The sequence below is a fragment of the Mandrillus leucophaeus genome, unplaced genomic scaffold (genome assembly GCF_000951045.1).
Source record: "Mandrillus leucophaeus isolate KB7577 unplaced genomic scaffold, Mleu.le_1.0 Scaffold50, whole genome shotgun sequence".
Lineage (NCBI taxonomy): Eukaryota > Metazoa > Chordata > Mammalia > Primates > Cercopithecidae > Mandrillus > Mandrillus leucophaeus.
In genome coordinates this window covers 639,441-653,870 of record NW_012105365.1, presented here as the reverse complement: position 1 = coordinate 653,870, position 14,430 = coordinate 639,441, and the positions used below count along the sequence as shown (strand labels likewise).

Below are 14,430 nucleotides of genomic sequence, written 5' to 3'. Positions count from 1 at the left end.
TCTTTTCTTTTCTTTTCTTTTCTTCTCTTTTCTTTTCTTTTCTTTTCTTTTCTTTTCTTTTGAGACAGAGTCTCAGTCTCCCAGGCTGCAGTCCAGTGGCTTGATCATGGCTCACTGCAACCTCCGTGTCTCGGGTTCAAGCAATTCTCCTGCCTCAGCCTCCCTAGTAGCTGGGATTGTATGCACTCGCCATTGCACTTGGCTAATGTTATTTTGGATTTTTAGTAGAGATGGGGTTTTGCCATGTTGCTCAGGCTGGTCTTGAACTTCTGACCTCAAGTGATCTGCCTGCCTCAGCCTCCCAAAGTGCTGGAATTACAGACATAAGCCACCACGCCCACCCTCATTTTTCTCATTCTTAATGTTGATTATGTCTTGGCAAACCCCTCACTTAAAAAAAAAAATCAGACTTGCCAAAGGTTGGTTTTATTAGGCTTTTCAAAGAAGTGCGTTTTTGTTTAATTGTTCAAACTTATTGTTTTCTAGTTTTTCTATTTAATGTCTGCTATTAACTGCATTGATCCCTTTTCTCTCTCTTTTTTTTCTTGTCTCTTTTGTTTTCTCTAGCTTTACTTTATTGGTTCTTTTATTTATTTTTAGTCATTTTTATGTTAAAATGAATACATTTAAAGGTCTAAATTTTCTTGTTGATGCTCTGACCAAATTTAATTGCTTTGGAATGTAGTGTATTTATTTTTCATTTTTTACTGATTTAAGTATTTTTAGGCTTTTTAACTTTTTGTAAGTTTTTAGGAAAATAGATTTTTCTATTCATTCCTCCCTTTCTCATTCTCTGTCTTCAGCTGATTTTCTTTCTTCCTTATTTTCCTCCTGCTGCCTTTGAACTTAAAACACCATTTATTGGAAGAAACCTTATTTATATACTACTAAAAAAAATTCACTGAATTAAACTATGATTGAATGCTTTCTTATTCAGAATTTTTATTTTATGCTTATTGAAAGAGCTGTAGAAGTTTTAATTCTGGTACTTAAAAAAAAAAATCTTACCTGAAAATTTCAATTAATGGTTTCCAGATAACAATTAGGGCTCATCCTTCACTGTTTCTTCTTCAGATGGTCCTTAAGTTGTTTGTTGGTGACTCATGCCATTGAGTAAACTCTGCAAATTGAAAGCAAATAAAAAGTTTGCTCAGACACAGGCAATAAGAACTATATTGCATTCATTGCCTGGGTAATCATAAATGAATGCTGTTGTTCCAATATTGAAGATGAAAAGAATTATATGTTTTAGAGTTGATGAAATATAATATACTCTGATGTTAACTTTATTCAGTTTTGAGGAAAGGATGTAGTATGATTTCAGCTTTCTGGAAATTTTTGAGATTTTCTCTTTTTCTCTAGGCCATTTGTGTTTAAAAAGCATGTGTAGCCTGAGTTTATTGGGCATGCTATTTAATTGTGTTATATCCTTTATAGCTTTACTTTTTTGGCCAATGCCATTTGTTAATTTTTGAAAGGAGTAAGCAAAACTCTTCAAGATTTTGTGAAATTTTCCATTTCTTCTTTCATGTTTGTCAATTTTTGCTTTTAATAATGTATCCTGTTGTTCGGTATGCAAATATTGAATATATGTTTCTTGAATTCTGTTAAACGTGATTTTACATTGATATATCTGATTCCCTTTTTATTGATATTTACAATTATAAATAACAAAATATCAAAAGTATAAATAAACTTTTATTTTCAGAGTTTCTGGATTTTTGGTATTTATTGTTCTTAGTTTGTATTTGGGAAGCAGTATGAATTTGATTTTCTTTGTTTTAAAAGCTGAGATTTTACATTTTTAATAAGCATTTCAACACATCGTGTATATGTGATTATTATCTATTATACTATAAGTAGAAAGTACTTATCATATACTGGCTTCAAAAACAAATGTTCTCACATTCTTTATTTGTCCTTCTCTGAGGATGGTGTTATCCTTATTTAAGGATGGGGAAGTTAACAATATGAAGTTACAAAATGGCAGTTTGGGGTCCAGAGTCATTCCTCATTTCACTAAATGCATGAAATAAAACTTTTATATAGTTACTCAGGGAAAACTCCATTGAACCTATTTTAATCATATTTTAGGTTTGTTTTTAGTGTGCTATCCTATATGTAAAAGTATTCCCATCTGTACTTAGTTTCTTTTTCTCTTTGTCTGACATTTTGCCTGGACCAGAGTGAGAATAATTTCCAAATTAATCATAGTTTCTACCCTCATGGAGTTTGACTTTGATTTAGAAGCTAAATCAAAGCTTGGGTGTTGCCCAAGATAAAGGCAATTTCATCTCAGAACATATCTAAGAGCATTTTCTCTGACCCATTTTCTTTGCCTTTGCCCTTCAATTGGCTAACTTCTTTCATTCTCTACTCATGTCTTACTTAGAAGTAACTTCTTCCAGAGACCTTTCTGAAATCTCTAGACCTCATTAGGTTTCCCCTGCTGTGCCCTTGAACATCATCCAGTACTATTCTTAAAATAATACACAGCTGACTTTACTGTAATCAGTGGCATGTCTGTTTTTTCTCCATTTGCATCTGTTTCATTTACTCCTATGTTCTTAGTGACTAGTGTTGTGCCTGGAACATACGGGCTCAAAAAGTACATGATGAATGATGAAGGCTAATTTCTGCTTTGTATCCTCAGCAATTATCACCTGGCATGCAATAAAAGCTTAATAACGGAATCTGAACTGTTGTTATAAATGACTACAGCAAGGCTCTTGAATGTATTGTAAAACTTGTACTTCCTCAGTAATTGAAGCCTGATAGTGGGGCACAAATGCTCATGTTCATTGGCTTTTACAGAAGGATTAAATGTTTCAGTCTTATAAATCTTATAGTACACTCCAATAAAAGAAGAAAAATGTAAATAGTAACTACATACTTTTAAAAAATTTTATCTAGTTTATAATATAAGCAGAAAAAGCATTAAGAAGAAGATATATATTTGTGGACAAATCAAGCTTTGCATATTTAAAAGAATAACAGCATGAGATGTTGAATATTCTTTTAAACTTATATCTGGATATATTTATCTTAATTTTTAGTTTTGAAGATGTTTCTGTTAAGTTATGAAGCATATTTGCTCAAATATATTCAGGAGTTGTAAAAACCTGAAAATTATTTTTTCTGAATATTGACATAAAGATAAATCCAGTGATTAATTTTACTAGCAGAATGTATTTGTTGTATTTTCATCTCATATAAAATAAATATTTTTTATTTGCATTTGGAAAATATGGGATAGTTGATGTTACAATTGCATTGGTTAATTATGTGTGGTTTTCTAAGTTAAGGCATAAGGATATATTCAATGAAGAGGAAATGAGACACTTAATAAATTGTGGACATGTATTCTTTTTAATACATAGAAATGTTTAACATAAAACAGAGCCGAGAGGGAAAAATAATGATTCAATTGTGGTTAAAATTAGGGGGTGGGGAGGCATGCCACTACATAACACTGAAAAATCCACCCACTTGTCTTTTATTTGCTCTGTTCAGAAGGTAATGGTGACATTGAAGTAGGAAGATACTGATTTATCATGTTATAGCCAGAGGGTTATTAATACATTTTTCCTTTTCTCTTCTAGCACACTGATTTATGTCAGTACATGGACAAGCACCCTGGGGGGCTGCATCCAGATAATGTGAAGGTAGGAAAAGATCTTTTTGAGACAAAGGTTAACATTCTTGATGTGTATTTTTTGAACTGAAGTCTAGCATCTCTACCATAACATATTTAAATTTTTAAAACTTTTTGTGTAAAGAGAAGTGATATTGAGGTGAACCATAGTCATTGCTTCAGTTGAGTTATTGGAAGCCATGTTTTAACATTAAATATTTTTACTGGGGTATTAATATTTAGATCTTATCTTATATTTTCTTACTGGAGAAACATTCGCTAATAATGAGTGAAAACCATTGGAATCCTTCTTTTTAACACTTCATAGTAGAGGGGAGTCTCAGTTCTAGCTTGGAACCCATACTGATGTACCAGTTGGTTTCAACATAAGGCATCATTATGATCCAAAACAATGTTATGGTGGGTTCACAGTGCATGTCTTTTTATTTGTATGTACAGGCATATTCTACTTCCTGCTAATGTTTTTCCTTTCTTTTACTAGAAATTTTAGTACCGAGTATCAAAAGAACTACAATTTCCTAAGACTTGACCTCACAATCATCTTGGGAAATTATTCCAAAATTTCAAGTTTCAAACAGGAACTCTTTCTTCATATATGCAATAGAATTAGAAGAGATCAAAGTTATATCTGATACTGCTTAATTATGTTCTTATATTGTGTAACTCAAATGACTACATTTCATAATCCTGAGAACCCATTGAGTATTACAGATGTATTTGAAGTAAAATTATTCATCTCCATTTCTTCCCATTTGTTACGAGAAACCTTAGTAATAAACTGAGAGGTCTTCACTTTATTCCATAGTCGAATCACCTGGGAAACTTTATATGTGTATGTATAAATGTGACAAATTAATAATGAGGGTTTTATGATGGTCAGTTACACTGTGTAATTTTAAAATGTAGGTACTTATAGGAACTCTGTCAAAACATTGTTTGTTAAATAAATAATGGAATCGATATAGAAATTATAGTCTGTTGATTTTTTCATATGTTTTCTTTTTGTTGTGTTTTATTAGATTGCCTTTCCTTGAAGTTTTTTGACTGTTCATTTTTCTTAAAAATCTGTAACCATTAACGTATAGTTTATTAGTAGTTAGATTAGGTTAGAAATTTTAACGGATGAAAATACCTGTTTTATTAATCTTGTCCATGTTCAATTCCAACTCTAAATATTAGTATTATAACATGAACATAATTTTTTAACATTAAAGTCTCAAATTCTCTCATTTATACTTTTGCATGTTCTCTTCTTAGGGTTTATTGACTTTGAAATCAGTAGTACAATACATCTTCATTCTTGTTTCCCACTCTATCCCTGAGAATGTGTCGATCACCCAGCTAGTGAGACCATTGGCCCTGGGGAGCTCAGAAGTTCACCAGCCCCAGTGGAAATGAGCAAATCCTCTGAGCTAACTTTGATTTCCTGACTTTCACATTTAGTGATTCAATTGAGATTAAAGAACTGATTGAATCTTTCCCGCAGTCATGACATCACTGGGCTTTTATTATTCCTGTCTAGTTTCTCACCAATCATCTGTGTGTCATTAGTTATCAGCAACTGTTGGTGGAAAATTTTGTTCATGAAAAAAAGAAAACCTCTTTCCACAAAGCATCGCTGTGTTCTCTGTCCACAGGCCAGTGACTGATGAATTTTGTCCCATTTTTACTGTACATTCTGTTGCTTCCATTACATTTTATTTTCCCTTATCTCCTAATGGTCATGGAGAGATGGGTCTCAAGGTTACTGTTTCTCAGTAACTGGGCTGTACCTCTAGAAACTGTCTCACCAGCTCTTATTCAAGCTTTGTGTGCTTTTCTTTCATCACGTGGTCATTCGTCATACTTCAAATACTTACTGTTTGATCCTCATTCCAAGTCCAGGTTGCACTGTGGTGATAAACAAGGTTTAACACTACAGGACTCGGTGCCTCCTAGGACATGGTGAGAGACTTAATGATGAGTGAAATGTGTAGTCAGTGTAGAAAAAATGTCACAGGAATTATATGTGATACTTACAGCCAGCCTGGGTATTTATATCAGCAGGAACTTTTCCTACTTGGAAGTTGTTTAACATGGTCACAGATAGATGCCTTACTACATTTTTGTTTTTAAAAGAATGTGATGTGATTTACCTCTTCTTATTTTTTAAAATACCTTAAAAGCAGCAAAATGTATTAATCTATGGGGATTCCTTTCCCCATAACTAGTGAAATCTTTGATTTGTTGAGGATCTTCTGAAATGTCCTTGACAGTCTCAGTTCTTGGCATATTTGTGGATACAAGAAACCTCAGTAATAAACTAACAGGTCTTCACTTTATTCCGCAGTAGACTCTCCTGGCAAGCTTTATATGTATATATGTATACACACACACACACACACACACACACACACACACACACACACATATACATACATATATTCTCACCTCCCAGAATCAGGATGTCTGCATAGTATAATACTGGGAATTTTAGCCAGAGTAATCAGCCAAGAAAAAAAAAATGAAAAAATAATCCAAATTGGAAAAGAAGAAGTCCTCTGATCATCTCTCCTTGCAGACAAAGTAATCTTATATATAGAAAAATCTAAAGACTCTACCAAAAAAAGTTACAAAACTGATAAACTAACTCAGTAAAATTGCAGGATAAAAAGTCGACATATAAAAATTAGTAGTGTTTCTTCCCCAATAATGAACTATATGAAAAAGAGACAAAACAATTTAATTGATAATAGTTACCAAAAATTATGTAGGAATCAGTTTAACCAAGGAAGGTGAAAGACCTGTATAAGAAAACTTCAAAACAATGATCAAAGAAATTGAAGAAGCTACAAATGGAAAGACATCCTATGACCATGGATCAGAAAAAAAATAATATTATTAAAATACCATACTACCAAAAGAAATGTACAGATTCAATACAATTCCTATCAAAATACCAATGACATTCTTCATGGCAGTAGATAAACAATCCTAAAATTTATATGGAACCACAAAAGAACCCAAATAGCCAAAACAATACTGCACAAAAAGAACAAAGCTGGAGACTTCATACTATGTGGCTTCAAAATACACTACAAAGCTGTAGTAACCAAAACAAAATGTTATGGGTATAAAAAAGAGACACATGGACAACGGGAACATAAAAATGCTCAGAATAGCGAATCCCCAATTTAATCCGCAAACCTATAGTCAACTGATATTTGACAGAGGTGTCAAGGACATACTTTCGGGAAATAACATTCTCTGCAATAACTGGTGCTGGAAAAGCTGGAAATCCATGTGCAGAAGAATAAACCAAGACCTCTATTTTTCACCATATACAAAAATCAACTTCAGATGGATTAAAGGCTTAAACATAAGACCCAAAACTGTTAAACTCAGGCGAGAAAACATGGGAGAAACACTTCAGGACTTTGGTCTAGGAAAAGATTCTATGGCTAAGACCTCAAAAGCACAGGCAACAAAAATAAAAATAATAGATAAATGGGACTATATTAAACTCATAGGCTTCTGCAAAGCAAAGGAAACGAGCAAAGATACAACCTGTTGAATGGGAGAAAATATTTGTAAACTCTTCTGACAAGGGACTAATATTTAGATTACACAAGGAATTCAAACAGCTCAACAGCAAAAGAAACAAACTCGTTAAAAAGTAGGCAAAGGACCTGAAAAAAACCTGTCTCAGAAGAAGACGTACAAATGGTGCATAGGTAGTGAGACATGCTCAACATCACTAATTATCAGAGAAGTAAAAATCAAAACCATAATGAAATTCCATCTTACCCCAGTTAGAATGGCTATCATAAAAAAGACAAAACATAACAAATGTTAGTGAAGATGTGGAGAAAAGGGAAGTCATACACTGTTTGTGGGAATATAAATTAGTGCAGTTATTATGGAGAACCTATGGAGGTTTCTTAAAAAACTATAAATTGAACTACCATATGATCCTGCAGTCCTATTAATGGGTGTTTATCCAAAAGAAAGGAAATTTCTGCACCATCATGTTCATTGAAGCACTGTTCACAGTAGCAAATATATAGAATCAATCTAAGTGTCCATCAACAAATTGATAAAGAAAATGCAGTACATACATACAATGGAAGGTTTTTCAGCCGTAAAAATGAATGAAATCCTGTCATTTGCAGCAGTATGGATGGAACTGAAGGTTATTATGCTAAGTGAAATAAGCCCCTCACAGAAAGACAAATAGGATGTATTTATATTCATATATGAGAGCTAAAAAAGTTGATCTCGTGGAGGTAGAAAGTAGAATGATAGTTACCACAGGCTGGGGAGCATTTGGGGGTGGGGGATGAAGAGAGATTGATTAACGAGTACAGGCATACTGTTCGATAGAAGAATATGTTCTAGTGTTGACAGCACAGTAGTCTAACAATAGTTAACAACAATACATTGCATATTTCAAAATAACTAAAAGAAAAGATTTGAAATGTTCCCAAGACGAAGAAATTATAAATATTTGAGGTCAGGGATATCGTAAATACCCATCATTATACATTGTATGATTGTATAAAAATACCCTGTGCTCCCCAAAATAGGTACAAATACTATGTATCAATAAAAATTTACTTTAAAAAGTAGCTTTGGGTAGGAAATGTGGGCATTTGCTCAGACTCAAGGATGAGAGGCCAAGGTATCGCCCATGATCTACAGCATCTCCTGACTGTCCCTGTATCCCTGCATCGCTTTACTCCCCAGCCCTGGGGACATGTATACTTGCCAGCAATCCTAGCCTCTTGTTCTTCCACAGCCCTGCAGCCTGCTGGCTTCCATTGCTCCTCACTCTGCTAGCAGGGGAGCGGGTGGTGACCCAGAATAAGGTGGGGGCTGTGTAGGTCAGAGGGAGGCAGGAGAGAGCTTGAGAGACAGGGCTTGGCATGGAGAGGCTCAGACAGCAAGAGTTGTGCCTCAAGGGAGAAGATATTAAGAGTATTCCGGGAAGGATCTGATCTTTCCAAGACAACAAACCTGAAGAATCCAAGAAACTCTCCAGTGAAGACCCCAGTTGACAAATGAGTAACTTGGAAGAAGCCAAGTTGCTTTCACTGATTGGAAAGGAATAGGTAGAGAAGGAAACTTTAAAAAATTATCATTAATAGTCTCAGAGAGAGAAAAGAAGATAATTCATCCATAAAACAAGAATGTCGTATTATTTTTAAGAAGCAGAATTTAGTCAACACAGAGGAACTCTTGGAAATTAAAAATATAACAAATTAAAAACAACAATAAAATCATGGAAGATAAAATTGAAGAAATTTGCCAGAAAATAAACCAAAAAATACAAAGATGAAAAATGGGAAAGAAAGTATCAAAAAATCAGAGGTCTAATATAGGGGATCCCACATCTGAATAACTGAGGAATAAAGAAAGGAGGGAATCATTAAAGTAATATCTATGAAACCATAATTTTTTCAAATGTATAGGCTTGAGTTTTTAGATTAATGCCTAGAACATTTTTAAAAAACTGAAAATAATGTACATTATTGCAAAATTTTAGAACACTGGGTTCAAAGAAAAATCCATAAAAAAGGAAACAGGTTTACTCCACGGGATCAAGAATTACAATGGCATCAGATTTTCAGCAGTAACACTGAAAGGGGGATGGCAGTGAGACAATAGCTTGAAAATTTGGACACAGAAGTGTTTTAAGCCTAGAATTCTGTGCAAACTGTTAATGAAGTATGAAGGTAAAATTACCATTTTCAGATACACAAGGAGTTGAAAATTTTGTCTGTTACATTCTTTCTCAGGAAGATACTTGAGGATATACTCCACTGTTACTTAAGAGATGGGAAAAGAATTTGGTGTTGAATTAGTAGTGACCACAAAGAAAACTAAACAAAGGGAAACAAACTGACAAACAAAAGAACTAGATTATTACTAACACCAAGAAAAACAAATTTTTATGCAGGGGAAGGAAAGATATTCATAGTAAACGTTATAGCTCAGCTGTAAATAACATTTACATGGTCATAATAATTTAAACATTGAATGTTGATATAATTTAAAACAAAACAAAACAAAAAATACCTCTTTAAGTGATAATGCTGTAGCCAAGCGCATTCCAGGACCAGCGTCCTGGATCAATGGTTCATTCCAGCCCCCGACATTTCATAGAAAATAAACATCAGGATCACTGAGATGATGGAGTGTGTTAAAGGGCTTTTTAACTCTTTGTCCAATGTTCTTTTCCCAGAGCTACATGATTAATACATTAAATTACTGTAATTAGCTTGATTATTTGTGACTTTAGAAACACTAAGTCACATAGGTTCATCATCATTTTCATATTGAAGATAATGGTGATACTTTCTCCAAGGGTATGGAAAGTTAAAAAATAGATGTAGCTTGTTAAAGCCTTGTGTTTTGGCATCTGAATTGCGGTGCATGGAAGCAGACAACCCTTATTACGATGTTTGTTTCTATGAGAGGCCACTCATCTAATTATGCATTGGGATTTCCTCACTGTTTGCTTGGAGACAAGGGTCTCCTCCAGAGTTGCTTTAGGATCTGAACTGCGGGTGAAATTATTCTCAAAAAATTCTGACTATGACATAGTGACAGATGTCTCATGGGTATTTCTGTTTGGTATATAAACATATTTTTTCATGTGGTGATATTTATTGTCACTTAAATCTATGAATATAAAAATGAAGAACATAAATATAATATTTACCAAGTTAACAGCTGTTCATAATGCTGTGCTAGATATTAATTTTTTTAAAAAAGTTGATCTTCCCATCATCTTAGATTGTTAGGGAAAAAAAAACAAAAAACCTCAGCTGAACTAAAATAAGACATTGTAATAGTTCTTTATAAATTTATGGAGATAGGAAAACCAGGAGAGATAAGCTATTATCTTTAAAAGAGCATGTCCTTTCAGTAACACAGAAGCTCTATGTTTGCTAAACACTGCACAGATTATTAAATGTTCAGAATGTGATAAATACTTGATTTTTATTATGGTGAACAACAGGAAAACAAAGTGATCAAATCATGTTGCTTCTAAAGTTAGCAATTTCGATTTTTAGTTTCATCATTCTTCAGCATGACAGTATATATAACATTTTAAACATTTATCTAGGATTCTAAAAATATACATATTTTTCTTTGTTTATATTTTATATGTAATTGTATATTGTAAAAATGTGGATATTCTGCATTTAAGAATTGTGGAGATTGTTCCTTAGTGAGACTTGGGTAGAATTTCAGGCATTACAATGGTAATGTATCCTGGAAGAATGAAGGGGAGAAAAAAGAACAACTGGAACTACACATAGCTCCTGATTTCATAGTAAAGCAAGATAAGATAATTTTGTACTAATTTCCAGCAAAACATTCGTGAAAGTTTTATTTTTCTTGATGTGTATTTCTTGTAAGCACTGGAATAGACTCATTTTAAAAAGCCAGTGTTAACTAAATTTCTAGACTCACTTTGCTACTTTAATTGCCTATAAAAGTTGTCTGTTATCAATATGGCATTATGAAATAAATATTCACTAATAATCAATGGTTTATTTCTAAGCATAGTATCAATTTTTGACAAATGGGTAATTTTAGCAATTAATTAGTGGACGATTTAAAACCTGGATCAAAAGCCTGAGGACATTAGCCTTGTTATAAATACTTGTGATGATTAAAGGCATTGCTACCAGTTTGTAGATGGTGATAACTGGTATGTGGGAAACTGGTTAGAGTATTTTTGGAAAGGTAGTTAAATTCCCCACCCCCTTTAAAGACCATTCACTGTGAGTTATATTGGGTTTGAGCTATCATAGTTGAATATAGAACTTGTATTAATTCTTGATTTTATAATTCTCAGTGGTTTACAGATTGACCATTGCATTTTCACAAATGACTATAATGGTCTAAATTTCCTCCTTTATTCAGTTTTTCATTTGTTCTTTAAAAATTGATAAGCATGAGAGACTGAAAATTAAGATTCATGAAAAAAAGATTAATTGATGCTTTCTCCAGCTGATACCCAGAAATGTAGATGTTTGAATCTTATTACCATGATGAGATTGAATCTTCCTGTGTTTTTATGTATTGTACTTCCATTTCTGTTATCATAATGACTTTTCTAGAAGATTCCCTGCAAAAACATATTTGCCCCTTTTTTTATGAACAATTGAAAATGACCAAAGTAATTTTGAACTTCCTGACTTATTCTCTGAAGTATCTGAAATCCTATTGGCATAAAGCTGATTCTTATTTTTCATTTCAATAGATATATTAATGAAAAGGATAGGAGGTTTATTATGGTTGAAAACTTGCTATTTTTCTTTAATAGACCAGAGAATAAGCAGGTGTATAAAAGACAGAATAATGCTATGCCAAATTAAGATTGTCTTATACAGATGGCACTGAGAATTGATTTCTAAATGAGACTTTCTAATGTTCAGATAGAAAACCAAGTGACACCTGATTTTCTCAGTATTCTTCATTAGATCTTCTCATTTAGCTCCTAATAATTTCCTACTACACATGACTGTCAATATTATAGAGCCTTTCCTCATTCTGTATTTTAAGAAATATGATTATTTCATGAGGCCATTAAAGAATGTTTTAAAAATTTGACACTAAGTCTCCGTGTCCAGGCCTTTTTTTTTTTTTTTTTTTGGATGTTTCATCTTATTTTTATAATAATAAAATAATCTTCCATATCTAGAAAGTGGAGGACTAATGATAAAAGAAAATGAAATTCCACATGTCAGCTCATATTGTTTTGGACATTCAGAGGGGATCTGAGTAGTGAATTTTCTGGTTAAGATGTGGGGCGTACATTTAGTTGTTTCGAACATGTCTTTTGCATCCTCGGGATCATCTGCTGATTTGCTTGTAACAATTTGGATACAGCAAAGGAATTAAGGCCAGCTAATTAAATAGTACACTGTTTCCTAGAGATCCTTTAAAAACCAGATTGAAAAGAAATCACCCCAAAAAATGATGAAATGCAGACAATGATTGGAAGTGTTACATGATTCTTTAATTGTTAGTTACCCAACTTGGGAGTTCCCATTAATAACAGGGGAAACATCCTCCTGGGCTTTACACTCATCGCCTTGCCTCTCTCCAGTTTAAGATGGATCTACACACGACCTGTTTGTTTTCATGTTTTCCAGGACAGACATGAGACCATGAAGGGAAATAAGCTCAAGTAGTACAGTATACACATATTGTCTTGGATAGGCACAGCATTCATGTGTCCAGCCAGTACAGTTCATAGGTATTTTCTCATTCCTGTATAAATTTCTGTTACTTCAGACCCCTCTGAGAGGATGGAGAAAGAGGTTTGTGGATCATACGTATCTAAATTCACAAGCTGTTAAATGTTACGTCCCATTTGAAATTAGTTTTTCTTTGATATAGCTTGTTTTTGTGATTTACTCCAAGGCCTTTAAACTCCAGATCTATCACCTTTGTCAATTTTTCAATCCACATCTCTCTCTTTTTAGTTATACTAGCCTTCTCAGTTGATATTAAGTTAATTTATTTTGATTTAGTATCTAAGATGTTACTTTAGTCAGAAAAACCATTTAAACTCTGAATATTGATTTGTTTTCATTGTGTATAAAAAAGAATGGCCCTGTAGTTGGGAGAGAGTAGCATACGTTCCCAAATGAAGTTGAGTAGGAAGAACTACTGATTCTCCATTTCCCAATTTGGATTTTGTGCTATTTCTGTATAGTTCAGAAAAGCGCTTATTAGTCAGGTCAGTCCTATAATTCTGACAGACAGAAACTTGACAGTGACAGAATAAGATTATGTTATTTGAATTTCTTAGAACAGTTCTTTCAGTTTTTCTCTTGGAAAATTACGTTAGATAGCTATTAAATCCAACAGCTTGTCTTTAACAGTTTCTGCTCAGCTAGGGAGTATTTCTAATACTAATTTTAGGCAGATGTCCACCTTTATTAAAGGGAAGACCCAGCCCCCGCCCCCCCTCCGTCCACATGCTTCACGGTATATACAAAGTCCAATAACTTGGAAACCTGCTTACTGTACTAGACCTTCTTTTACAGAACTTGACAAAACCAAGATCAGTCACACTAGCCTCACTTGACTCATTATAAGTCTCCCAGCTCTAGATCCCATGTCTTTAAACTGCCTGCTCATTGTGGGCACCTCCATACCGGAAACACCACCTTGCTTGGTATCCGCCATTGCCTTGAAGTAGAGAGTGTGCAATGGAAGGCCAACTTACTTGGTAAGCTAAGCAGTTATTTCCCCGGAAGGTTGCCCATGAACCTGAAATTCTCAGTTTTTGAGTTATTTCTCTCTAGAAAGTTCTCATCTTTAGGAAAAGCATATTAATGTTCAAAGATCTTAAAGAATGTAAATTAAATTGTTACATTATCTGGAAATGACAAAACATGTTACTTATGTCAGAGCCTTAGAGAGTGTAACTAAAAAAGCAGAAAGAAGAATGGAAGAACTCAAACAGGGCAGAGAAGTGGCAAGACAGACTCCTTTTGCTACTCAGATTTTCCAAGAAATGGATCTGTAAAATATATATTGCAAAAAAATACACATGAAAGGCCTGATGCCTTAGCATGAATGCTTGTGTCTTATACCAGTCCAGTAGCACACTTAACGCTGTCAAGTATGTCCAAAGTGACACATAAATTATACTTAATGTTGAATAGCTAGGATTTTATTTCTGTCTTTTTTTAATATCTCTGTATAATCCTCTGAGTATTCTCTAAAAATTCGGGAAGGGGAACATCACACACCGGGGCCTATCA

At 33.6% G+C, this 14,430-nt stretch overlaps 1 protein-coding gene across 4 annotated transcripts in view; it reads left to right on the top strand.

Moving 5' to 3' along the window:
• CDK14 (cyclin-dependent kinase 14) overlaps positions 1 to 14,430 on the top strand; it is a 603,701-nt gene that overhangs the window by 289,378 nt on the left and 299,893 nt on the right. For all 4 annotated transcript variants that reach the window (XM_011996009.1, XM_011996010.1, XM_011996011.1 and 1 more), the window contains one exon: positions 3,603 to 3,665. In XM_011996009.1, coding sequence (XP_011851399.1) covers positions 3,603 to 3,665 — 63 coding nt within the window. The remainder of the gene's footprint in view (positions 1 to 3,602; positions 3,666 to 14,430) is intronic.